Source organism: Dryobates pubescens, chromosome 1 (genome assembly GCF_014839835.1).
Source record: "Dryobates pubescens isolate bDryPub1 chromosome 1, bDryPub1.pri, whole genome shotgun sequence".
Classification (NCBI taxonomy): Eukaryota; Metazoa; Chordata; class Aves; order Piciformes; family Picidae; genus Dryobates; species Dryobates pubescens.
Genome location: NC_071612.1, coordinates 23,840,392 through 23,867,209, shown reverse-complemented (window position 1 = coordinate 23,867,209; position 26,818 = coordinate 23,840,392). Strand labels below are relative to the sequence as shown.

The 26,818-nt window shown below is 40.5% G+C and overlaps 1 protein-coding gene across 1 annotated transcript in view; it reads left to right on the top strand.

The window, feature by feature from the left end:
* The window catches only part of BANK1 (B cell scaffold protein with ankyrin repeats 1), a gene marked incomplete at its 5' end in the record, with an annotated part of 126,426 nt that overhangs the window by 11,964 nt on the left and 87,644 nt on the right, over positions 1-26,818 (top strand). Inside the window, 5 exons of the mRNA XM_054172946.1 lie at positions 9,734-9,882; positions 10,993-11,131; positions 13,216-13,358; positions 13,518-13,520; positions 20,778-20,898. Coding sequence (XP_054028921.1) covers positions 9,734-9,882; positions 10,993-11,131; positions 13,216-13,358; positions 13,518-13,520; positions 20,778-20,898 — 555 coding nt within the window. The remainder of the gene's footprint in view (positions 1-9,733; positions 9,883-10,992; positions 11,132-13,215; positions 13,359-13,517; positions 13,521-20,777; positions 20,899-26,818) is intronic.

Sequence of the window (26,818 nt, the reverse complement as noted above, 5' to 3'; positions counted from 1 at the left end):
TGACCTGTCTACTAGGTATGTTTCCCTGAGGTATGACTTGATTCTAAACTACTCCTCTCTAGCTGGGTTTTTTGGTATGTATTTCATTCCAAATGTAGCCACATGCCACTTCTGTGTCCAAGCACAGTGTGCAGCTTCTGCCATGCCAGTTACAAGAGGCTTACATTGTAATTTTGAGATAACAGAGCTACTAGACAGCTACAGCTAGCCCCTTTGGAACAGTGAGGAAGCTGCTATAGGCTCCATAGAGCTCTGTTGACTCCATAGGGATTCATAGGGCTCTGTAGGCTACAGAGGACTCTGTTGGCTCCATAGGGATCCGTAGGGCTTTGTAAGGCTCTTCAAGGTCCCTAGGGCTTCAGAGGGCTCCAGATGGCTCTGTAGGCTCCAAAGGGCTCTATAGGCCCCGTAAGGCCCCTATAGGCTCCATAGGGCTCTATAGGGCTTGGTAGGCTCCATAGAGCTCTACAGGTTTAAGAGGGTCCATAGGGCTCTGTAGGCTTCATAGCACTCCATAGCGCTCTGTAGGCTGCAGAGGGCTCTATAGGCTCTGTAGAGCTCCATATTGCTCAATAGGGCTCTATAGGCTCCATAGGGCTCCATATGGCTCTATTGGTTCCATATAGCTCTATGGGCTTTATAGGGTCCATAGGCTTAATAGAACTCCATAGCGCTTTATAGGCTCCATAGGACTCTATAAGGCCCTACAGGCTCCACAGAGTAATATAGACTCCATAGGGCTCCTTAGGGCTCTATAGGGCTCTGTCAGGCAAACAAGTTTTGGAGGTCTGTTCACGACCCTGGATGCCACTACTGTCAGTGCTTTTGTCTTCAGTGGTAGTTTGAGTCAATAGCAGGAGGGTAACCTGCCTCTGTTGTTGTAAATCACATCTCAGATTTTGGGCAATTTTTAGTGCTGTGTAATCCTTCACTGAAATACAGGTGAGATATTTGTGTGCTGATACCACAGAGAAATGGAGCAAAAATCCCTAAGTGTTCTTACTGTGATAGAACTCCAGTAACTCTGGAGAGGATAGATGGATTCCTAAATGAAACATTAGGCTGCTGGTACACACACAGGGCCAGACTTCAGTTTGCTTTTCCCAAGAGAAGAGGCAGGATGAAGAATGCAGATTGTAGAAACTGGAAATAACAGGCTTGGGCTCCATCAGCTGTTCTGCTTGCCACCTAAATGACCTCAGGCAGGTGGTTATTATTTCCAGACTAATCAGTCTGTCTAATAGTTTAGAAACTCTTTGGGACAGTCTTACTATGTGCCTAAAGCTCATCAGAGTGGTCACATTATTACTGTGACTGCTGCAGCTGAAAATCATAGATTTGACTGCAGTAAAAATAATAATAATGTGAATTAATATATAGTAAAAGACAAACTTGATCCCAAAAAGCCTCAGCCTAAATGCATCCTAACCAAAGCACTGATTGCTGAGCTTAAGTGAAATATTTCTTCCAAGTCAAGACCAGTTAGAGGAACAAGTTAGTTGTCATAGCCTTAGACTGCATCTGAATATATGGTTAAAATCATTTGAAAGTAGATATGTAAAGAAATGCTACTGTTTCATGCAAATTGTTTCTTAAAGATTATTGATAAATTCCTGGTGAATTGGCTTTTTGCTGGGTTTACTTGAAGGATTTTTTGGGTTTGCTGTCAGATCCAGTATGGCTACACACAGAAGACTTTTTTATCATGTTTAGATGCTTTTATGATGATTCCATTAGGCTACAGTTATATCAGAGTGGTAAATTGTTGTGATAACACAGGAACAGGTGGGTATGCACCTTCATGATTAACTCTGTTTATGCCTACACACACAGAGTAATGCATAAAACAATAGGTGTGGGAGAGTTCCAGGAATTGCTCAGTTCGGGGAGAGAAAAAGACCTGAATGAAAATTGCAGCACCATCTTTTGCAAAGATGACATAAACACCAGCTCCAAATATTCAAAAATGCAAAAACTGTTCCTCAGAGTGTTTAAAGGAACTGTCAGTTTGATGCTTATTTGCAAGAAAAATTGTTCACCATAGATAAAGCAATAGAAACATTCCTGAGATGTGGGCAAAATAGGCCAACTTGCAGAAAGCTGCTGGTTTTGACAGAGGAGCTCAGCCATGCAGGAGAAACTGGGACTGAGAATGCTTTTGAGAAAAACAAAGTTAACTCTCAGTGTATTTGCAAAAGAGATGATTCAGCATAGAGAGAAACATTATTTAAAGCTTGTTCAATAATGAATATGTTTACTTTGGTCTGGAATTTATACATGATAGAAAGTAAATGAAGGGAATTAAGAATTAAGTTAGATGTTTATAAGTTTGAGTATGTGCTTAATAATTTTATATGACTTTTAGAAACAGTTTTGTTCCTAGGCCCTCTATCATCAGTAAAAGAAAACCTTTTTTCAACAGAGCAGAAAAGGAGATTTGCTTTGAAATCACATCTTAGAAAGGGCTGATGGTAAAAATGAATAAATCCCATGTTCATGCTGAGGAGAATGGGGTTGCCGAATGAAGCCCAATGTGGTGGAGGTTTGCTGCCTCCACTTTTCTCACAGCCTTTCTCAAGTCATTTATAGAGCAATTTATGCACTATGAGGCTGCCTTTCCAGCCAACTTTTTACTGAGTTCATGCAGCATTTACAAATACCCATACTTCAAGAGGATTTCCTTCCATAAGCATCTGTGATAAACTTAGGGTGCATTTCAGGAACAATATGATCTACATAAATTTTATTTCCTGATTTTTCCATATTACAGAAGATTAATTTGAGTTGTGGTTTCTTTGGGTTGTTTTTGGTTTTTTTTAGGTGGGTTGGTTTGTTCATTTTTGTGTGTGAGGGGTTTGGGGGGGGTTAGTTTTTGTTTTCTTGTTTGGGTTTGGGTTTTGGTTTGCTTTGTCTTTGCTTTTTGTATGGTTCTACTTTCATCCATATTTCTGCAAAGCACCCTCATATGTATGACTTCTTAAAGCTTTTGAATTCCAAAGAAGTCACTTATATACAAGCACCTTTTCAGTTAGACCTTACAGGATCCAGTGAGACCAACTGGACAGATGGGCAGAGTCCAACAGGATGGCATTCAACAAATCCAAGTGCTAGGTGCTGTACTTTGGCTACAACAACCCCATGCAGTGCTACAGGCTGGGGTCAGAGTGGCTGGAGAGCTGCCAAACAGAAAGGGACCTGGGGGTACTGGTTGACAGCTGCCTAAACACGAGCCAGCAGTGTGCCCAGGTGGCCAAGAAGGCCAATGGCATCCTGGCCTATATCAAGAATAGTGTGGCCAGCAGTAGCAGGAAAGTCATTGTGCACCTGTACTCAGCACTGGTAAGGCCACACCTTGAGTCCTGTGTCCAGTTGTGGGCCCCTCAGTTTAAGAAGGACATTGAGACTCTTGAACGTGTCCAGAGAAGGGCAACGAGGCTGGGGAGAGGCCTTGAGCACAGCCCTGTGAGGAGAGGCTGAGGGAGCTGGGATTGTTTAGCCTGGAGAAGAGGAGGCTCAGGGGAGACCTTATTGCTGTCTACAGCTACCTGAAGGGAGGTTGTAGCCAGGAAGGGGTTGGTCTCTTCTCTCAAGCAACCAGCACCAGAACAAGAGGACATAGCCTCAAGCTGCACCAGGGGAAGTTTAGGCTGGAGGTGAGGAGAAAGTTCTTCTCCGAGAGAGTCATTTGCCCTTGGAATGTGCTGCCCAGGGAGGTGGTGGAGTCACCGTCCCTGGAGGTGTTGAAGAGGAGATTAGACATGGCACTTGGTGCCATGGTGTAGTCATGAGGTCTGTGGTGACAGGTTGGACTTGATGATCTTTGAGGTCTCTTCCAACCTTGGTGATTCTGTGAATTGGTGACTCTGCTTTACCTTTCATTGTGTTGGGGACTGGTCCTACCATATTACATGGGATGACTCCTGCACTGAAATGATCTGCTGAGTGTAGCCTCTTCCCTTAATCCTCCTTATTTTAATCTTTGACACTGGAACACTCAATGTTGTCTTTCCTGTGGCAAATTGCCCACGTTCTTGCTTACTTTTCCCTTCATGTCAACTACCTATCCTGATATTTCTCATCCTCATATACATTGTCTCATCTAGGGATAAATGAGGCCCTTTTTTGTGAAGCAATTTCAGTTTTTCAGCTAGCATTGCTTTAGCAAGAATTGAGGAAGAACTCAAATTTCTCAACGTAGCAGGTATTGTCCTTTTGTAAAACAAATTAAATTTTGGCTGTGAGATTCATTCCATGGGTAGCCTTAGAAAACACATGAATCTTTCATAAGTTTATATTTTCTGCTATTTTTAATACCCCAAATCTGTCACATACGTTGTTGACTCAAAGCATGTAGCAAGTCCCAAGTAATCAAAGACAGAGACAATTTATGATCCTCCTGTAGACTGCAATAGGGATAGCTAAAGAATATTTGAAAAAGGGAGAATGTGGGGACAGGGAGGGGGTTGGATGTGGCCTGACTGTTGTTCAGAAGCCATAGTGAGGAATTAATTTTTGAATCCACAAGAAACTAGAGGAGCCTCATTAAAATGTCTCCGTTTATGTGAAGGAATGCAGTTTCAAAGTAATTTCATTAATTCAGTTTGAAATGTTAAATTGAAAGCAATAATGCATTCCAAAAGGTTTTTGTGTAAAATGTACTAAATTGATGTTTTGAAGTGAAATGAATTAAAAAGAGAACGCTGAAGTGGGATTAACAACATCAGCACTGTGCCCAGTTAATGAATAACTGTTACAGTAAATGTGTGTAATTTTGTTATTTAAATATGAACTTAAATTTAAGATCAGTCATTTTAATGTGACCAGCAGCAGCAGTTATTTGTCCAAAGTAAGCCAACAAAAATACCCTGATGGGAAATGGAGCATTACCCTCTATAACAGACATTCATTCCCAAAAGGACTGCCCTGAATACTCAAGGGAAGATTGTCATGGATTTTCCTTTCTTTTGAGCTTCTGGCTCATAGTGCTGTCTAAGCATCATTAGATACACTTAATAATTTCTTACACTTCGATCCTACAAGAAAGGATCTGGTTTTGCTCACCCATTATTTTAATGGTTACTACTGCATTTGAAGAACCTCATGGATAGGTCACCATTATATAAAATGTTAACACATTCACCAAGCAACAAATAACCTTTAATAAATCCTCTCTCTCTTAGATATTCCAGCATTATAATGATGTTCCCTTTATGTTCCTTTTAAGCTGATCTTCACCTACAGTTTTAAAATCTTGTTAAATGCTCATTTTTTTCTGAAAGCCTTGGCAATTAGGTGAGCTCCCTAGCCATTGCTTTCAGGTTAAAAGCAAAGACTACAAAGAGGATTCACAGTGACGGTGTCTAAAATGTAAGTGTTCATCAGGCAACACCTTCTACCCAGCATTTACATTGCTCCTTTTGAGCAACTAGAATCACATTACTGTAGTATGAAAACTGTGTATGAGCTACATTGTTTTAGTTAATGCCACCAAGGCAAGGCTTCCTTAATCTCTGCTATATTGGTTGTTCAGCATTCACAGATAACACTTCTTGTGGTTGCTTTGCATTCCACATTCTAGGAAAGATGCTGTGCAGCTGCTGGTAGACATCTGTGTGCTGGCTTTGGAGTGGCTCAGGAGTTTGGTTATTAAATATATAGCAGTAATAATATAGAACTCTACTATTCCTGGGCTGCTGTTCATGGCTTCCATTGATTGTCAGATAGACCTGAAAGAGGTCTAACCACTTTCAAGTCAGCAGGGGAATCCCTCATTCTCTTAAACAGCCAAGTATTTGGCGTGAGAACCATATTTCTTAGTTATTTGTGTAAAATCTAGGGCTGTACTGACTGGTTGAAGTCTTGTAATTGTAGAAAACAATTAAAATACAATTAATGTGAGAGGAAAAATCCTAATTTAAACCAGCTTGTTAGCATTAGCATTGACCTTCTCAGCAGATGGATTATTGTGAACATTAAAAGGTGGAAGTAACTACTGTCATCTTTGATAAGCATAGACTGTAGAAGTGAAGCTGTCATGAACTTCACATAGATGAGAAGGCACCCACAAGATCCTTAAGGAATGATCACTGACAGAAAGCTGACAGCTGAGAAATCAGCACCTACCAGATTTGTTATTTGATCCTTCATTTTGTCAGTCTGATGATGAAATGTTTTTTGTCTTTGCAAGACTCCTTTGCCTAGAGTGGCAGAAAAAAAATAAATCAGAAGCAACATACACTTCATATGAGTTGAATTCTGAAGCAAATTCTGTGTACTTAAATATAAGCCCCAGGGGAAGTTGAGGTTGGATCTTATAAAAATAAGATCTGTCCAGTTCTGGGCCCCTCAGTTTAGGAAGGATGTTGAGTTGCTGGAACGTGTCCAGAGAAGGCCAACAAATTGGTGAGGGGTTTGGAACACAAGCCCTATGAAGAGAGGCTGAGGGAGCTGGGGTTGCTTAGCCTGGAGAGGAGGAGACTCAGGGGAAACCTTATTGCTCTCTACAACTACCTGAAGGGAAGTTGTAGACAGACAGATGTTGGTCTCTTCTCCCAGGCAGCCAGTACCAGAACAAGAGGACACAGTCTCAGGCTGCACCAGGCGAGGTTTAGGTTGGATGTTAGGAAGAAGTTCTATACAGAGAGAGTGATTGCACATTGGAATGGGCTGCCCGGGGAGGTGGTGGAGTCACCATCACTGGAGGTGTTCAGGAGGAAACTTGATGGGGTGCTTGGTGCCATGGGTTAGTTGTTTAGGTGGGTTGGATTGGTTGATGGGTTGGACACAATGATCTTGAAGGTCTCTTCCAACCTGGTTTATTATTATTATTAAAAATCTCTTGACTAAAAGGATTGTAAAGAACTGGAACAGGCTGCCCATGGAAGTGGTGGAGTCACCATCCCTGGAAGTATCTAAAACATCTGTAGATTTGCTGCTGAAGAACATGATTTGCTGGTGATTTGACAGTGCTGGGCTAACAACTGGACTTGATGACCTTGTTTTATTTTGTTTGTTTGGGGTGACTGTGGGTTTGTTGTGGCTGTGGTTTTGGGGGTTTTTTGTTTCTTTGTTTTTTTCATTTTCTCAGGTCTCTCACAGTAAGAGCACATTCCGGGGGATGGGGACAGGGGGGAAGAATTATGTATATCTGTGACTTCTTAAGCAAGGCAAGGTGTGGTGGCTTAAGCCTTAACTAGGAGTTAAGAGCTCAGATGGGGGCAAGGCTGAGAACCTCTCCCCCACTCCCCCCTCCTCCCTCCCAACAGAGAGGGAAAAAGAAAAAAAGGAAGGAGCAAATCCACCAAACAATAATTTGGAGTTGGCTTGGAAGTAGAGAGGTGAAGAGTGTTCTTTAAACAATATATATATAACAATAACAGTAAGGTTCACAAGGGCAAGGAACGAGGATGGATGGGAGAAGGACAAAGAAGAAGAATACAAAACCAGTCTCTCTCTGAAGAGGCATGGAGGCAGCAGGGAGAAGGATCAGGCCCGACCACATGGCAGAGGAACAGGAGGGCAGCTGCAGTAGCTCTCATCCAGGAGAGGCAGGAGCCAAAAGGAGAGCTAATAGCTGCAATGCCCTGCTTTTTATACCCTAGCTGAGCAGGGAGGGGGGAGTGGAGCAGACTCAGCTTCCCAGGGGGAAAAATCCCTGCAGGGAGGGCAAAGCACCCCCGCAAGCCCTCCCCCCTTTGTTTTCAGAATGGGCCTTAACCCAGGACACAAGGTTGGTAAGGAAAGGGAACATGCTGTATCAGACAAAGTGGTACATACTGGGGAAATAGAGGCAAGCAAGTGAGAAAAGTAGTTGTAAATTACCGGTACTGATGCTGGATGGAAAGAGTTCTCTGCCACGCAGGAGCACTGTGTGGTTTCTATACCTCAGTCACTTGGGAACTGTTGGAAGAATCTCCAGATGGCTGTGGTACTTGCCTGAGCAAAGCCAAAGTGCTGGTGTGCTGTATTCTGCCCAACACTAATTTATATTAATATTCTATGTCCATTTAAGAGGAAAAGATGTGCCTGAAAAGTTATTGGTGTCCTTGAATGTAATTGACTATGAGTGTTCCATAATTTACAGTAGTACAAGATACTGTTGATGTCTCTCAGAATATTTTCTCACCAGCCAGTCAAGACTTTTTAACTCTGAGCTGCTTGGAATGATACCATTAATCTAACTAGGTGCCTGCAATATGCTGGGTAATTCTGTGTGATGAAGAGCTGCTGCAGTCCTTTGAGATGGGTGGCAAGAGCATTTTGTACAAGGTAATAGAGTGTCTGGGAAGGAGTCGTAATGATCCAGCTGAGAAGTGTGAAGAATAGCTTTTCTAAAACACAGGCTTGGTCAGAGCTCTGCAGATGCAGTTGTCAGTTCTTTTCTATTTCCTCATTAGAATTCTTTTATTTGGTGAAGGATTTGTTGTGGCTCTTGGGCCTTTACTGGTACAGCAAAAGAGAAAAGAACCTGCTTGCAAGCTATCTGTGTGAGTGATGTAGCACTTCCAAACCCAGAGTATCCTGTACAAAAAAAAGTATGCCTTCAGTCCATTGTTTGTCCATGAAGGAAAGCAAAGTCTATGGAGTCTGCATCTGTCAAGGGTTAGGGCTGGGCTGACCACTAAACTAGTGAGAGATGCTCTCTGTGAACCCCTCTTCCCTCCCAAAGGACAAAAGAAAGGGAGTAAGGACAAGACTAATGGATTGGAAAAGAAAACTAAAACTAATTTAATGAAAATAATTATAATAAAATACATAGAAAACCAATATTGAACTCAACCCCTCTAACAACTGGCCCTGTGACAATTAGTCACCATCACCACTGATGCTGTGGCAGAAGTTCCAGACTGGACCCAGTGGCAGATGGGAGCTGGACTCAGCAGACGGATCCTGGGACTCATGGATCAGGTTTGAAGGCACAATAGAGAGAGTCCTCCTTGGACACTGGCCACTGAAGAAGAAAAAGAGCCTCATGATCCCTCAGCCTTATGCTGAATATGATGTGTATGGAATGGATACCTCATTGGTCACTTTAGGGACACCTGTCCTGTTTGCTCCTCCCTGCAGGTGCAGCCTTTTACATTGCACCCCCTGTGTGGTACACAAGACTTAGCAGTCACCTTGGCCTGAACACCAATCCTTGGTGCAAACTAGAAGCATGGAGCTTTACTGCTGCAGGAAGCAGACACTGTCAGTGAAAATATGCCATTAATTTCAGGAAGTGTGGTTACTCAGAGGAGACTCAGCTGAAGAGTAAAATCACTAAGTACAGTTGGTTCTGTGATGACACAAACCAGAACAGTGTCAAAGAAATCTGTCTACTGTCATAGTTAGCTGGTCACAGGTATCACTGTCCTCATATAAATCCTGTAGACAGATGAACTGATGTTGCAAACACATAGCATATCCTTGCTTACATATAGGGAAAGCAAAAGTGGTAACAATCCCCTTTTATCCCAGTGTATGAGAGTTTGTTCTTCTGAGACCCAATGTCCCTTTTGACTTTAGTAAGAAGAACCCTATGAGCAGAGCCTGCAGGATCAGAACTTCAGAGACAAGCCCTTTATCAAAGGGGAAAGCCACCACATGAATAGGATTGTTGCCAGGCTTTCACACAGTGCCCTTAATGTAACTCCAAATGCCATATGAGTACTGTGTTGGAGACCACATCATCACCATGTTTTGTTGATCTGGGATTATTAACAATGTCTTTATTCTGCATTATTTATTTCAGATCACAAGCCTAGCTCAGATGTTAACTTACCAGATGTCAGGGGAGCATCAGGAAAAACAGACCTCAGTTTCAAAACAGAGGTATTTTCTGAAACATTGGAAACTAACAAGCAGTCGATATTGGTGCTGCCGGGAAGAATATCACGTGAGGTAAGGCTTTTGAGTGCTAAAATCTTTGGGATAACATTTGGTGTTGTTCTCTTCTTCCTGCTGCAGTCTCATTAATGATGTAACAGTTTTGAAAACAAATAGGAGATAAGGGGCTAAAGTGACAGTGCACCGAGACTGCAGTGGGATTTATTTTGCCTTTGTGTCACATCCACACTGCAGCTAAATTATTTGCAAATAAAATGGTTTTGAGACAGCCTTTGAGGGATTTTAACTCTGTTAGAGTTATTTGACAGCTTGGGTAGATATACTGCAGTTATGTGGGCCTTGTAGTTTAGAGGGAGCATGTAGTCAGGCACTGCTTGAGACATATGGGTTGTCTGTTAGTAAGATTCCATGATGAGTACATGCATATGTGCCCATGCCATGAGTTACACAACAAATGCTTGTATGAGCATATACTTTGGGGTTTAGCTAGATCAGAAATATTTTTACATGCATATCTGCACTCATATCTGATGGACACAAACATTCATATCTGTTTGTTTTCAGACAGATAAATGAGAATATAAACAGAGAAAGTACAGCACGGTGTTCCTTTATGTGATGGCCACAGGCCGATATGGAGGTTGTGGTGCACATGGAATGCCATGGATTTTGCTTGCTATCTGTCATTCAGAGATAGCTTAACACATCATCTCATGATTGGGATCAATACAGATCTAAGGGAGTAATATTCCCTCTGGTTCAGGAGGCAGTAGAGGGCTATTGTCTCACATTACCTGCTGCTTCCGTCTTGACTGTCAGTTCACTGTAAGAGTTCAAGTGAATCTCAAGAATCTGAGGTTCTTACTAGGCTGAATGTCTAGTAAAATGGACTTAACAAAATTAAACAATTTACCTACATATGCTTTTGAAACACCATTTAAAAATACTCTTAGCTAATGTGAAAAAATGCTACATTAATTGTGTCATTTATATCAATAAAATGCTAAAGGATAACAATGAGACAGCATCATGTTTTGATACTGTGATTTTTCATATGAAGCTGTTGGTAAAGGAACTTTTCTGCCAACTTGTGTTTTCATTTGCCTTTTATGCTTTCAGCATAAGTTTCTGAAGGACTAATGGGAACATATTTTAATTTTATAGAACCCTGGTGAAATATTCATTTTGTTGAGAAATGAAATAGATGATGAAACCCTAGAAATTGAATTCATAGCAGATAATCAACAAACTAGGCTACAGCCAGCCTCTTGGAGTAAGAGGGTCAAGTATGTGAAAGCCTTAGGTAAGGAAAACATTCTCTACCTCTGAATAAACAGAAAATGTTGGACTCCCTGCACTTTTTCTGATAAGTATTTTCACTTCCCCCTATTTCTTAGGTGTTTCCTGTGCACAGGTTTTGCTCACAGAATATTTATTAATAATGCTGAGAAACAAGGGCCTTTGTGATGTATGGAAACCTAGCTTCTATTAGTTTGGGTTTGTGTGATTAAGTGGCAGGTGGCAGTCTTCAAACGTCATTGATTAGTCACAAATTAAGATTCTTCAACATTGCTGCCATAAGATGCAAAGCTAATACCCTTTTCTCAATACTCTTTTAACAAAATGTTTTATTTTATACTTAATGCAGTAAATCTGGTGATACTTCTCTCTGCAATTCTTACCAGCCCAGGAAATACTTTCTTTTCTTTGTTCACATCCATAGCGTTTCACTGTATAGCTCACCTCTGGTGGTTGCTTTTAACTGCTCCATCCTTAACTAGTTGCCAATAGTTTTGTAGGCTATCTGTGCAGATTTAAGGCGCCTGTGTCCCACTCACCTAGTGTGAGTTAATAATTTTTTTTTCACCTGAGTATTCAGAGAAGCTGCATTTTGTAAATTCCAAAAGGAACTTAGATAAGTTTATTCTCAAACCATTGCAGTACAACATTAGGTAAGAAGAATTATAAATACAGATAGGATGTGGTGTTCAGTCGTGGCTCACTGGAGCTACTTGGGTAACTCTTGGCCCGATTTTCATTCGGAACCCTGTCCTGATAAAATGACCACATATGGCCTGAGAATTCTTTATCACTGTGGTGGTGCAGAAATGTTTTTGGAGAACTGACTGGAAAGTACATGAGCAACAAGAAACAGATCAGTAACTGGATATAGAGAAGGGAAGCTGAAATCCTTATTTGCAGATTTTGAAAGGTTCTACCAGAATTACTCTTTGAGAACGTTGTTGATTACAGGAAGGCTTCTAGAGTGGATGAAGAAATAAATTAGGAATAGTAAATTGAACAGTATGAAACTTTGCCAGAGAGCTGCAGCTGAACTTTAGTTTATTTTCTTACATAATTTGTATTTAGGGCTTCTCTCCATAGGTAGTTTTCTCTTTCAAAAGATGATTGATTTATCTTTCCACATTTCAAATTCAAGTTTCAAAAGTCGGAAGTTTATGAGTACCCTTTTTTAATAAGTGTCCAGTTGATCTGATGTTATAAGAAAAAAAAAAGTTGGGTTGTTTGAAGGGTGGATTTTGTTAGTTGTTGTTGTGTGTGTGTGTTTTGTTTGGGGTTTTGTTTGTTTATTTGGATTTTGGGGTTAGGTTTTTTTTTGAAGTTGGGTTTTGGGGGTTTTTTATTGTGTTTTGTTGGTTGTTTAGTTGTCTTTTTTAAAAGCCTTTAAGCAGTTAGTTACCCTTTAAATGATTTAAGGAGATGCTCTATTAATTTAGTTTCTTTGGCCCTGTTGCTCCTCTGTGTTTTTCAGGGTTGCTCATTTTTATTAGCCGTCTGTGGGCAGAGTTAGAATGTTTAGAACTGGGTACAGCAGGATGCCTGGCACAGTGAATACTAATGAATTATAAAATGTGCTCATAAATAAGGCTCATGCTGCATACACAGAACAAGTCCTACTTAAGTAACAGACTGCACAAATGCCTGTTTCCTTTGCTTTTACTAGGTAAACAACTGGAATGGAAGTAATTACACTGCAATTTCTGCAGCCTAGTTTTGAGAACCTTGCCTGAAACGAAGAAAAACTATTTCAGAGGCTGAACATCAATTCCACTATTTGTAATATATGATCTTTTCCTTAATTTGTAGGCATAAGGGAGCTGATTATAGGCCATCAATCTGTCAAAAGGAAGCTGGAAATTTGAAGCATACTGTTCTCATCTCCTTTCTAACGTGAAACCATACAATAGCTTTTGTTTAATACAGATTTACAGATATGTATTTTCTTTGTTCAGCTTTTTAATGCTAGATTGAGAGACCTGGATAAAAAACTGACTACACTGAATCATCTCTAAAATGCAGATCCAGTTCCTCTGGTCTAGGAATGCAAAATATTTTCAGCTACTGTACTGATTTATGTTTTATAAGATTTTCCTGCTGGCCCTGTATATGTAAATGTCTACTGTGGAGGAGTCATTAAGACCACAGCACGGATTGAGTACTATACTGCACTAGAGGAGATTGAGCACATTTTCAAGAAAGTGGCTGACCCAATAGCTTTCACTTGTCAGGTAAGTTGACTTCTGCATTTATAATACTAATAAAAAAATCATATGAGCCTATATGAGCGAAGAGCTAGGATACAATCTTTTGATTGCACAGCGATGAGTAATAGCTCAATAACAGGCTCAGGGTTACTGAGGCCTGTCTTTGAAACGTCTAATTACAAGCAAGTCAAGCAAGTGAAAACAATTTCTCTCTCTTCTCTTTTTGTTTAGAGAGCAGTATAAACATCCTTTGTGCTGTATATGCCTGTTGAACAACATCTGGCATCACAGAGGATGAAAATAATAACCAACAGTAGTGATGTCCCTCTCCATTTACAGTGTTCTTTCCAATGTGATCTAAAACCAATAGAAGCAAATAATCTGAAATCACATTGTATTTGCAAGATTATTATTCATTCACCAGAAAATGGGATTTTTCTGGCATAGCTTGTATGTAACACAGTAGGTTGCTATTCATATAGAGGCCCTTTACAGCTGGCGAGTTATCATTCATGTGGCTTTCTGCTTGTGATGCAGACTCTTTGCATATATTTAGGAGAATCCAGGGGTTTATCTGGGTTTCAAATCAGCACAGCAGGTTGCAGTGCCAATGGCACGTACAAAACAAGAAGACAAGAAAGTACCTATTAGGACAGAATCACAAGTGCTGGTTTTTGGGTGGTGGCTAGGCCAAGCAGACTTGTCATGATGTCTATATTGTAATTGCAAAACCAGAACAAAAATAATAGTCTGTGTTTCCAGTGCAGACAGTCTCATTTTCCTGTGACAAATCTACCTTATCTACCACCTAAGGCATTACACTCATAACAAAAGGATTAATAAAAAATGATGTATTGCATTATTAGTGTTCTGTTGAAGATGGGGGTAGAGTCCTTCCAAGTATAAGTCACTTCTGCTCTAGGAAACCAGGCTGTTGAACAAGAAAAATGGTGCAACTCTAAGTGCAAGAGAGTTCTTAAAATCTATATAGGATCCATCATTCTTTAGCCTGTATTTTGAGGGACACAAAAGTGAGCTTCCAACAGGTTCGATTTAAAATTTTATGCACAAGATAATGATTACAAAATTATAATTAACATGGTAACCTAGATACCTACAACACACCTGGCATTTCCACTGGAGAATTATTTGTGTTACTCAGGAGTATGACCCTTCATTTAACCAGCATGACTAACATTTAGTTAGACACAGGCAATTCAAATGATATTCAAATACAAAAATAGTTCTGTGCAGAGCTGTAGAGCACACCGGGAAATCAGCTGTAGGGTTCTGACTACCAGGCATGTTTAACCATTTCCTCACTTTTCTGGACAAGAAGCAAGGGTTTAAGTGAGGAGACACTGCTTGCTTGCTCTTAATTTTGTTGTTACATCAACTGAAAAATTAATGCCAAGAAAAAAAAATGATAATTGGTTACATTTTTACAATTCACACCATACCACAGCTGCTCTGGGGGAATGTATGGGAGTGGTGATTCTTTTAAAAGTGTACATAGGTGTTGGAAGCTTTGTCATCATATTTAATGGTACCTGCTGGGCTGTGAGGTGAGGTACACTGACTGGCTAGGTGGCTGAATGATTTCCACAAATCCTTTAAATACTTGAAGCTCACATGTGAACCTGATTTAATGGCAGTAGGGTGCATCATAAAGATGCAATTTACAGAGCATGATTAAACTTGATCTTTACAAATAGTTCATAGACTTGATACTTATTAGAATTCCCATCAAGTAGCAGAAGTACTAGTAACTTTTATTTAGCTAGGATAATTAAAACCTTTGAGACTCTCAGCTTATTTGCAAAAGTATCCTGGGGCAACAGTAGTTTATCAATGCAAAGTAACAGTCAAACACAATGGAAAACAATATGAAAATCAAATGGAAAGGCTTACAGCAATTATTATCAAAGGAAGATCACTCTGTGCTTCAAAGAAGAGTTCCAGATTTTCACAAATGCTTGCATCCTGAGAAGTGCCTCCTTATTCAAATTCGGTGATGAAAGCAAATTGCTATGCTAAAGCATACCCAAGACACATTGCTTTGGGAAATTGCTTTCCTTGTAATTTCATTGCCAACCTTTCCAGCTACTATGAGGTACTATGGTTGTTGAGATTATTGTTTCCTTCTCCACTTTGTCCCCCAGTACAGCCAAATAGATGGACAAAACCCAAGAAACAGGCTTGCAGCCATCCATTTGTGATGGTCAGGTCAGTTCTTATCTCTTAGTGGGAGACCAACAAAGTATACTACCCCTTTTTAGAGAGGAATTAAAGATGAACACTAGCCATCTTTTAGATTAAACATACTCTAAGATTTTTACAAATTATGATTTTGGGTTAAATTCTTTGGCATATCTGATAGATGGTAATTTTCAATGTTCCAAAGTTGTCTGAATTTAGAAAGCATTTACCAACACCAAGGAGACATTCTAAATAAGTGAAAAACTAAGTGCTTCTTTGCAGAATTTTTGAAAGAAATATTTCTAAAACTGATTTGGGACCATAAGAATTGTACCATAGTGCAGAATTAACTTGATACTGGAACATAGGAGGTGTGTGTCATACATACAGGCCATACATTTTTTGGTTCTTTTGCTTTCACATAATTTCTGCATTAAAGAAACTCTCTTGGGGGACTTTGTATTGTTAGAGTAACCCAGTGTACAGACTGATTTGCAGGTTCTTATAATTAATAACTGAAAGTTTTCATATATCATTTTTTCACTTTTCATCTGTGCCTTGTTTCAACATTCTGCTAGGTTTACATTCTGTATTAATTTTTCTCTCAGACTTCCAACAAAAAATCCTTTTACAAATATATTAATGGCAAGAGGAGGGGCAAGGACAACCTCCACTCCTTAGTGGAGGGGAGTACTGTAACTAAAGTTGAGGAGAAGGCAGAGGTACTTAACACCTTCTTTGCCTCAATTTTTAATAGGAGGATAGGTTGTCTTCCAGACAACTGGCCTCCTGAGCTGGCAGTTGGAGTCAGGAGGAAGTAGTTAGAGACCTGCCTAGCCACTTGGATCCCCACAAGTCCATGGGACCAGATGGGATCCATCCTAGGGTGCTGAGAGAGCTGGCAGATGAGCTGCCAAGCCACTTTCTGTCATTTTTCAGCAGTCCTGGCTCACTGGAGAGGTCCCAGAAGACTGGAAGCTGGCCAGCGTGGTGCCCATCCACAAGAAGGGCCGGTTGGACAAGCCAGGGAATTACAGGCCTGTCAGCCTGACCTCAGTACCAGGCAAGATTATGGAACAGGTCATCTTGAGTGCAATCACACAACACTTGGAGGATGGTCAAGGGATCAGGCCCAGTCAGCATGGATTTAGGAAGGGCAGGTCCTGCCTGACCAACCTGATCTCCTTCTATGATCAGGTGACTGCCTGGTGGATGTAGGGCAGGCTGTGGATGTAGTCTGCCTGGACCTCAGCAAGGCCTTTGACACCGTCCCCCACAGCAAACTCCTGGCCAAGCTGTCAGCCCTGGCTTGGATTTGGTGCCGTGGTTTAGTTGATAAGATGGTGTTGGGTGATAGGTTGGACTTGATGATCTCAAAGGTCTTTCCTGACCTGGTTAATTCTGTTCTATTCATTCAATTTTTTCAGTGTTGAGTACAGATTCCTTAGGTTTTCCAAAATCCAAACAAACAAAGGTCATGTCTTGACTGAAATTGGTAGGTAGAGTGACCTAGAATATCTAGATTCAGTAATTCTTTTTGAGCAACTATGATTCTGAGGGACATAGTATTTTAAAGGATGTTTTTATCACATCTATCAAACAGGATTTCAGTTACAGTGTATATTAATAAAGAAGAATGAAAATAAACTGCAGCCTTTTCTATGAAAACTTGCAAGAAACAGCTATAGGACTTACAAGGTGCTATTAAGTCTGTGTCTTTACCTGATCCCCAGAGATACTTCCTCTGAAACTGTTTTTGCTATTTCAATCTTCTAAGACACATCAGCAGCTGTCATTTAAAAATGTTTCTTTTTCTCTAAGTGTGAAATCTCTGCATATTCTATCAGTGGCTAAAATTGTCAGAAACACCTAAGTGATGTTTAGCCCTCACCCCTTCTCTCTGGCAGAAGCAATCAGGATATTGAAAGGCATATAAAGTACTGGCTGGTATGTAAGAACAGCTGAAGAAGTTCATGTAATGTAAATGCAACCTCGTTAGCAGTGCTAAAGCCAGGGAGGAATATGTTCATTTACTGGCTGTGTGTGCTGTGTGGCAGTGGTAAGCATTTTCAAGGATTTTTTAGCAGTTTTTAAGGAACACAGATAGTCTCATTCACAGAAGTAGCAAAGCATGTGCTTGATCTTCTCCTTTCTCAAGGATGTTGTTGGAAGAGACCTCAAAGATCCTCCAGATCAAGCTTCAACCCAGCACTGAAGGGTCAACACTAAACCACTGTCCACACACTGCTTAAACACCTCCAGGAACAGTAACTCCATCACTGCCCTGGGCAGTGAGTTCCAATGTTTGAGAACCCACTCTGTGAAGAAATATTTCCTAGCATCCAGCCTGAACCTTCCCTAGTGCAGCTTGAAACCATTTCCTCTGGTCCTGTTGCCTGCCAAGGAGAAGAGGCTGCCCCCTCCTTGCTCCAACCTTCCTTCGGGCAGTTGAGAGTGATGATGTCTCCTCTCAGCCTTCTCTTCTCCAGGCTGAACACCCAGCTCCCTCAGGTGCTCCTCGTAGGCCATGTGCTCCAGCCCCCTTCACCAGCCTCATTGCCCTTCTCTGAACATGCTCCAGCACCTCAGTGTCCTTGTAGTGACTGGCCCAGAACTGAGCACAATGCTCGAGGCTGTTTGCATGTGCATTCTGTTGCTCTGAAAAGGGGGAGAGAAAATAGTGATAGTGCTTACACCTGGGGAGGTGCTGATGAGCTCTGACACAGGTGGTAGCACTTGCAGAAGGACCAAGATTGCAAGGTGAAATAGAGAACAGCTGGCTGTGCTTCAGGGAGCATGGGAAGAATTGTCTAGAACTCACTCATTTAAGTCTGAGTGGCTGCTGGAAAGAACTTACTTGGAAAGGTACAGGGAGAAAATAGTGGGGTTGTTTCTTTTCTGTTGTGTGTTAAAGCTGTGTTCAGATGAAATGTGGGCTTTCTCATACTCCTGACTGGCTCACTGTTCCTGTGCAATGTATTTCACTTTAAATACAGATCTGCTTCTGGCTGCTTCAGCGTGAACTTTAGGTAAGTGTTGGTGGAATTTCTTGGGAAGATTTCATGGGTCTATAGAGGGCTGTGTAGGGTGCATCAGAATATGGAAATGCACCATCTGTGAAGTGCTCTGGAGGAGGAATGGGCAGTCAAGTAAAAGCCTTTAAACTGAATTCCTTCAAAGGAAAGGACAATTTTGAGGTGGGAAAACTTTAAGTGAGTTGCACTGGTAACTCCACATAAGATATGTGTTGTGCCTGACTTGGAAACCTTAGAAAAGGAGAGGCTGACCACCGCAAGGCAGGCCTGTTAAAGCCTGAGGCATTTAGCTTGAGGTTAGACAATCCAGAGTGTGTCTCAGCAGCCTGCAGGAACTGAGCCTGATGTGCTCAACTGTTTGTGGCCTTGAAAATTTTGTTGCAAGTTCCTGGATCTGTGTGCTTTTCTTGGATCAAGGACTTGTTCCATCTTGGCCTGTGAAAGCTGTTTTATGCCATGTTAAATTTGGTTACTGAGTCTCAAGTATAAGTTATTAACTTTTATGGTACTCCTCCTGATTTTTGCCTGAATAAAAGGCAGAAGAAAGGATTCTTGCCTCACCTCACATTAGAAAGCAGAGAAGCTTTGTAAGCAAGATTACTCTGAGTGCTTGCTGAGAAGAGACTGTGGGGTGTTTATTTGGCTTTGATATACAAGGCAGCCTGAAATGGATTCTGTCTGAAATTGCTCTAGGCCATCTGCAGGGCAGATGATAAGAGGCAGGTGGTGTTGGGGTGGTCTTTGTTCATTCTCTTTTGAAGAGAGAGGGATAGATGTGTAGCAAACTATGTAAGGGATGTCCCTGCCATTTCAAATGCATATTAAAAATACTGTTTCAGTAAGTTTGTCTGGAAGCCCACCTCTATGTTTGTTCTCTGTATAGTGGAATTTCTGCTACACAGTTTCTTCAGTGAATACCAGCGGGTTTAAGCCTCCTTCTTTGTGCTGCAAAATCTGCCTAAACACTCACCTGAGCTAGTTCCTCTGTGATTACTTAAAGTTGTAAGCTAGTTTTTTTGGTATTACTTGTGTTGTCCTCCTCTAGTTTGAGCTCTATTAAGGTAGAATCAATAATGATACCAGCTCTAACTGGTTTACTACCTGACTTTTAATATTATTCACTTAATTCTTAAATCTAATGTGGTAATTCCTATAAGTGAGGGAATTTAGCATGTCCTTTCTCAATTCACAGGCTAAGCCTTGTCTTCAGGTTAGGTCTTTATTTTGAAACAAGCCTTAAAGATTTTTATGTTTTCCTAGGTGAATTGTGTTTTAATGGTTATTGTTCCAGCTATTGAGAACTAAGTTATGTACTCATAATTACTAACAGAGAATGTAATGTCATACTATGATACAAATGTGACAGTACAAAAAGGGTGAACTATGGAAAGAAGTGGCTCACAAGTTACTAAATATTATATATCATCATCAATATTGGCAGGGCAGGTATTACAAGAAGAAGAAACAATCACATTTTATTATTGGTAACTCACTATCTGCACAAACCTGTCTTCTTATCATGGGTAGGACTCAGATGAAATTTACATCCTCGTGTGTACTCAACTTTTTCTGATGACATCACACTTATTTTCTTACTCATTTCTAACAACCCTGGGAATTAAACTCCATGTTTCCACACCTTTATCCCTCTGTCCTTTTTGCCTCTCAGCATGCCAGACACAAAGTACATTTTAAAGTTTCTGTGTTAAGTGTGTCTGCAGATACTCTCTGCTAGTGATCCCAGAATTTTCTTGACCAGAAGCACTTCAGCTGTGGGAGGGCAAACTGTAATGCAGGGCTGCTAAGATGTGAGCAGATGAAATCAGCCCCTTCTGAGCACTTCCCTGCTGTAAGACCTGGGCTATATTGGCACTTTTATCTGTTACAACAGTTCCTGCTTATTACACTGAATTGTTTTATCGAGGCCGGGAGTTGATAAACACAAATCTTCTTGTCCTTGCCATTCAACCAGATTTTTTTACTTATGGTTAAGCTGGCTAACTTCTAATACTTGTTTTTCTTCAAGTGGATTTTGTTAGGATCCTTTTATGTTAGAATATCTATTCTGTAGCCTTCAAAAACTGTGTTGCTCTGAGTTTGCAATAGTACTGTTTCCAGTAACTTGATTCACCAGCACTCTCAGGAGAAAGTTAAAAATATGCATGCAACAAATGCACTATTTTTTAATATTTATTTGGTTTTTTAACAGGCTTTCAAATTTTCTTCTGTAGAGAAGCTGGACAACGTTATGACTTTGCTATTGAAAAGAAAAATACCTGCTTATGAATTCAGCCCGTTCCAAAGTGAAGAAAAGCAGCATCAACAAGCTAGTGAGTCACTTCTAATATGCTTTTTTTTTGTTCATTACTGTTGCTATGGTTATTACTTATAAATGTTAATAAGATAATTGTTAAAGCCACTAGGGAAATGGAGGCATCCACAATGAAGAAAGCATAAGCAGGACAAATGGGAAAAATAATTCCTTTGTGATTCAGTACTACATATTTATACTTGTGTGGATGTTTGGTCAGCTTTGGGCTAACTGCACAATGACAACTTCATAGCTGAGCAAATTTATACCTGTGAAGAAAACTGGTAGTAAGAGACACGAAGAGATGCCTGTGTGATATATATATTTATTTTTTTATTAATATCTCTCCTGTAATACAATTAAACCTTCATTTTCTCAAAGTTTGATGACATAAGAAAACTGGAAAGATTTCTCTATCTGAAGGGAATGGATAACTACTTGGAACTGCACTAAACTTCTCCATTCAGTTCTGTGCACTTAATTTTCATTACTTCTAACCAAAAGATTTTTATTTTAAAGGCATCCCAGTGACTTTAAATAGAACTTGTCTGTGATGTAGACATACTATATGCACAATTTAGTAATGTATCCACAGAAGCAACTGCTCGGTACCAAATGGAAGGTCTTGACTGACATCATTAACCCCTTATTAAGAATTCAAATCGGTTTGTGCTAAACCAAGAGTGTAATTATTTAGCTTGTGTTTTGAAAACATCATTGTAATGCTCTTCCAGATGTCTGTTAGACCAGCTTTTCAAAGAGACTTTTGGAGAAAAACAAAAGGCAAGACAATGTATTTCCATTTAAAATACTTAAAGATGCATTTGAGTTGTTTCCTGACTCTTCTGTGTACCCAGACTATGGTTTTGAGAGAAAATAAGCTCTTTATGATAAGGTACAGCGTAACACTTACTAGTCATGACCAAATAGAATGTTTTGCAAGTAGCTTTACTGTGATCACTGTCATGTTTACTTGCTTTTTCAGTAAGGTTTCTTGGATGATGGATTTCCCCCCTCTGTACTAGATAAACATGATTCTGCTTGTATTCTAAACATGAGCTTAAATGTGAGTCTGTGTTAGACAAAGCAAGCAAATAGAGCTTTAAGTGAGGTACTTGTACTTGATGTATTCTTGTATGGAGCTGCAGGATGAGTGTGTAAGACACATTTAAGAGTCATTCCCGGTGTGAAATGGGACCTCTCCAGGAGGCCTGTGCAGTTCAAAAGGAATCTGACAGCTTGTAAGCTTGAGCCAAGCAGCCACCTTGTTAAAATGAATTGGCTGGTGTGTGATGCAACAGGAAGGTACAGAGTTACATGCCTAGATCCTTCATGAAACAAAGATATTACTACAGAGCACTTAGAGTAAGGTATCTAAAGCCATGTCATTGACTCCCTATAAGAGCATCTCCAGCAGGTGTTAGACATGTTAGGTTTAATAGAAGATTTGCAATTCCTTGCGAAAAATGAGACTGAAAACTAGTTAAACAGTTTTGGGAAGGAAATGAAGCTATCAGAAGAAAAGCTTTTTAACACTGAGATCAGTTATTCTTCTCTTTCTGAACAGGCAGATGAATCAGCCTTAATTTCATAATTCCTCCGTGTGCTCCCTTTCCATAGTGGTCAAAATAGCCTAATTTATGCCAGAAATCTAGTTGTCTGTTTCCAGGTGGAATACAGACACTTTGCATTGAGACAGACTTGGCTGAAATAAAGGCAGGTTGGTAAGTTACAGTAAAGAAACTTTTTAACTTAGCAGTGACTACCTGTATGTGATTGTGTGGGATTCCTGACTACTTCCAAACTTTGCTTCTAAAAACTTCAGTGCCTATCACACTTAATAAAGCCTGTGATTTGACCTTGTATCAAATACTTGGAGGCCTGTGGCCAGTGGTGTTCCCCAGGGATTGGTTTTGGGTCCAGTTTTGTTCAGTATCATTCTTAACTACCTGGATGAGGGGATTGAGAGTACCCTCAGCAAGTTTGCTGATGACACAAAGCTGGGGGGGTTGGCTGCAACCTGTCAGGCTGTGCAGCCATCCAACGAGATCTAGACAGGCCGGAAAGCTGGGTGCAGGCAAACCTCCTGAAGTTCTGTAAGGCCAAGTGCAGGGTCCTACATCTGTGAGGGAATAACAGCATGCACCAATACAGGTTAGGGGCTGCCCTGCTGGAAAGCAGCTCCATGGAGAAAGACCTTGCAGTGCTGGTGGACAGCAAGTTCTTCATGGCACAGCAATGTGCCCTTGTGGCCAAGAAAGCAAATGGTATCCTAGGATGCATCAAGAAGGGTGTGTCCAGCAGGTCTAGGAAAGTTCTACCTCTCTACTCTGCCCTGGTGAGACCACATCTGGAATATTGTGTCCAGTTTTGGGCTCCCCAGCTCAAGACAGACAGAACTGCTGGAGAGAATCCAATGGAGAGCCATGAAGGTGATTTGGGGACTTGAGCTTCTCCCTGATGAAGAGAGACTGAGATCCCTGGGACTATTTGGCCTTGAGAAGACTGAGGGAATCTCATCAATGTGTATAAATATGAGGGTGAGTGTCAAGTGGATAGGGCAAGCTCTTTTTGTTGGTGTGCAGTAATAAGACAAGGAACAGCAGGTTCAAACTTGAACATATAAGATTTCACCTCAACATGAGGAGAAACGTCTTTGCTGTCAGGGTGACAGAGCATTGGAACGGGCTTCCCAAAGAGGTTGTGGAGTCATCTTCTCTGGAGACTTTCCAAACCCACCTGGATGCATTCCTGTGCAGACTACCCAGGGTGGTCCTGCTTTGGCAGGGGAGTTGGACTTGATCTCTAGAGGTCCCTTCCAACCTCTAATATACTGTGGTACTGTGAAATGCTTAGTTCATAAAGCTTTGAATATGTAATTTTCCTCCAAAAGCTGGAGTGAGTTTTTTGTGCATTTAGCATCTAATGGACTGTAGTTAATCCCCTGGGTTTCTAGGCTGTGTGTAACAGCTTTAGCTTTATTGTAATACCTCTACCCAACCATGGATCCTTTTCCCCAAAGCTGGAATTTTCCCAAGTGAAGATGCACTAATTTCAACCCAAACACTAAAACAAGTTTAAATCTTTTTAAGCCTTATCCTTTAGAGTCATTACTCCAGTCATTGGCATGACTACAGGAGGTCACTCTTGCAGCTTGAGGTATAGATAGGAAACCTTTCTTGATGTGTTTTTATGCTGATGCTAATTAAAAAGTTAAAGTATGCCGGCGTACAGCTAATGAACTGCTGTACTTGAGAGCTCTCAATATTAACTCCAAATGAGCAAATAATGAAGACCTCTATTAATTTTGTTGGATAACTAACAAATTGCATGGTCTGACTTCTCACAAAGTGTGTGTGTGATTAACAACTCAGGAGCATAAAATTTAATAGGGGAAAAATACATGTGATAGAGAGATAAATGCTATGTGATGCTTGCCTCTATTCACTGTGGTTTAGATTGAGACATCACTGCATCCCTGATGCTTACATAGGTTTTCAAGAGTCTCTCCCTTCCCCAGGGGTTGGTGGTGCTACAGTTTTGAAGGGGGAACTTCAGCTTAGTCCCTGACTGCAGAGACTGAAAGTAAAATAAAATACCATTGGATGTAAAAGAAAAATTAATGATAAGGTCTAGATAAGGTCAATGTAATTCACTGGCTTGCTAATGGGGTATAGGGAAGAGGCATAAACAGTTCTTTCTCTCTTTTCTTCTTCTGTTGCTTCTGCTTGCACTTTTCCTCTCTCTGTTCCATGGCCTTGCCAGGGGTATCTCTGTTTCGACTACTGTGTGAGGTAATGGTAAGGAGGGAAGGAGTGAGCAGTCCCCACTGGATCTGTCCATGGGGTCTGAGGAGTTTCTGTGTTGTTTGTAAATATACATTAGATGTACTCTCTCTATATATATATTTTGTACATATTTGTTGCATTTCATATTTCTAGATTCTGGGTTGCTTGTAAGTAGGGTTTCATTTGCTTCCATCCCAAACTAGGCTAGTCTGGAGATTTTTAAATTTGAGGGGTAGTTCTTCAAATTAGTTTGGGGCTAATCTCAACCCACCACAGGTGTCTAGGCTGGCAAAGTCAAGAGAGATGGCAAAGGTGTGAAAGGTCAACTCTGGTACCATCTTATTTTCAACACATCCATCTGAATAATCCCCTCATCTAGTATTTGTTTGATTCGCTCTTCAATACATAATTTCAGATTGCCTAATATTTGGCTATCTTTATTTTGTAGTCAGACTTTCCACCGGAAATAGCTTCATCATCCTAGATGAGAGCAGAGCTATGTGCATGCTGTTGCTGTAGCTCTCACTGCATTTCCTATCATGTATCCACATGGTCATATTTATAGTAGTATTCTTGCAAACCCTGAGGCTGTTTACTTGTCTTTCAGTTTCCATTTATTCAAATGAAGTAGGAAACTTTCAGCACTTGATGACAGGCCTCATGTATAGCTTCTTGTTTAATATCTTTTCTGAATAACTGTTCTGTTACACCCAGTCTATTCTATCAATATAACCAGGTCTCATGAACATATGTCTCTCTGCTTTTAAATAAGATGTGCTTAGGTTATTCCCCAGTAGTAGGCTCAACTAGAATATTTTCAGTATTCCTTATATATATATATACACACACACTAATAAAGAATAATAAAACCCCAAGATGTCCTGGTGAACTTATTTTATTCCTGTAATATTTAACAGAACAAGCATACCTGCTCAGGATGGGTGTAGTGATGGATATCATGATTTCTGATAGAGGAAGTTTTTCAAAACTCTCTTAAGTTGACTCTCTTGCCATCTAAACAAGGAGAATTGTTTGAGCAGCACATCAGATTTAGAGAAATTCCTTGCAAAAGGAAAACTTAGGGGTTACAGCTCTGCAAGAACTTTAACATGTATGCAATATTCTTGCTCTATGATATCTCAGTTGTTGGATGAAATGCAGGAAGGAAATTAAACCTCTGCCTAAATGGAGGCAATGTTGATGATGTGTCTTCTCATTTGATAGAATAGGATTAACTAGGTTGGGGGAAAGATAGAAGGGGAGGTGGGGATGGAACAGGTGGGGATTTAAACATTTCATTGGTTTAATTGATACAGACACTGTGCAAATAGTTTTAAGTGAATATTTAAATTGCTAAAAAATCCCCAAATGTCCTGTATTAATAATTCGGGAAATAAAAGAAGGATGCCTTCCTAACCCTGCAGAAATATCACTGTAGGCTGTCCTGGTTGCTTACTGCAATTTTCTGAGCACTCCCACAGGCTAAGACAGTGCTACAATATAGTAATATTAGATTTCATGCTCTGCTGTATACCTGAAATATTCCAGAATGCTCTGCAAAGAAAATCAGAGAAGGAATTATGATAGGACAAAACACACAAGATGGCAATTACCTCTTAACCTTGTGCGTGTGAACTAAAACTTCAATGATGAAGCTCAATGTGGTCATCTGCTAGTCCTCACAATAACTTTTTGCATTGTTACAGTTTGAAGGCACTAGTCTTCAGTTTCATGGGCAGAAGAGGTTAAATCCATTCACGTGGACCACTCAACATCATTTCTTGCATCTGCTCTGACTAATCCTGCACAGCACTGAAATAAAATGTGGAGGTTCTCCCTCTACACAACTGAAGGAAAATCAGTGCAAATTTGTCTCTCTTGAAGCTGAAGGCACTCTTAGGGTACAAAGGCATTGTGATAATTAAATGAAGAGGAATCTCAGGTCCAAGGTCCAATAGATGAAGCTGCATAGCTGTTCTCCTTACAAGGTTCTGTTGTGTGTTTGGCTCACTTCATCCATACCATGTGGTGTGTATGAAGTATCTGTGAGAGTAGCTGGTACAGTCTGATGTCTGAAACTGTTCATGGCTGACTAATGCAGCAGCTGTAAGCTTTATCCTCCTACGTTGGTCACTGCTGAATCTCTAACTC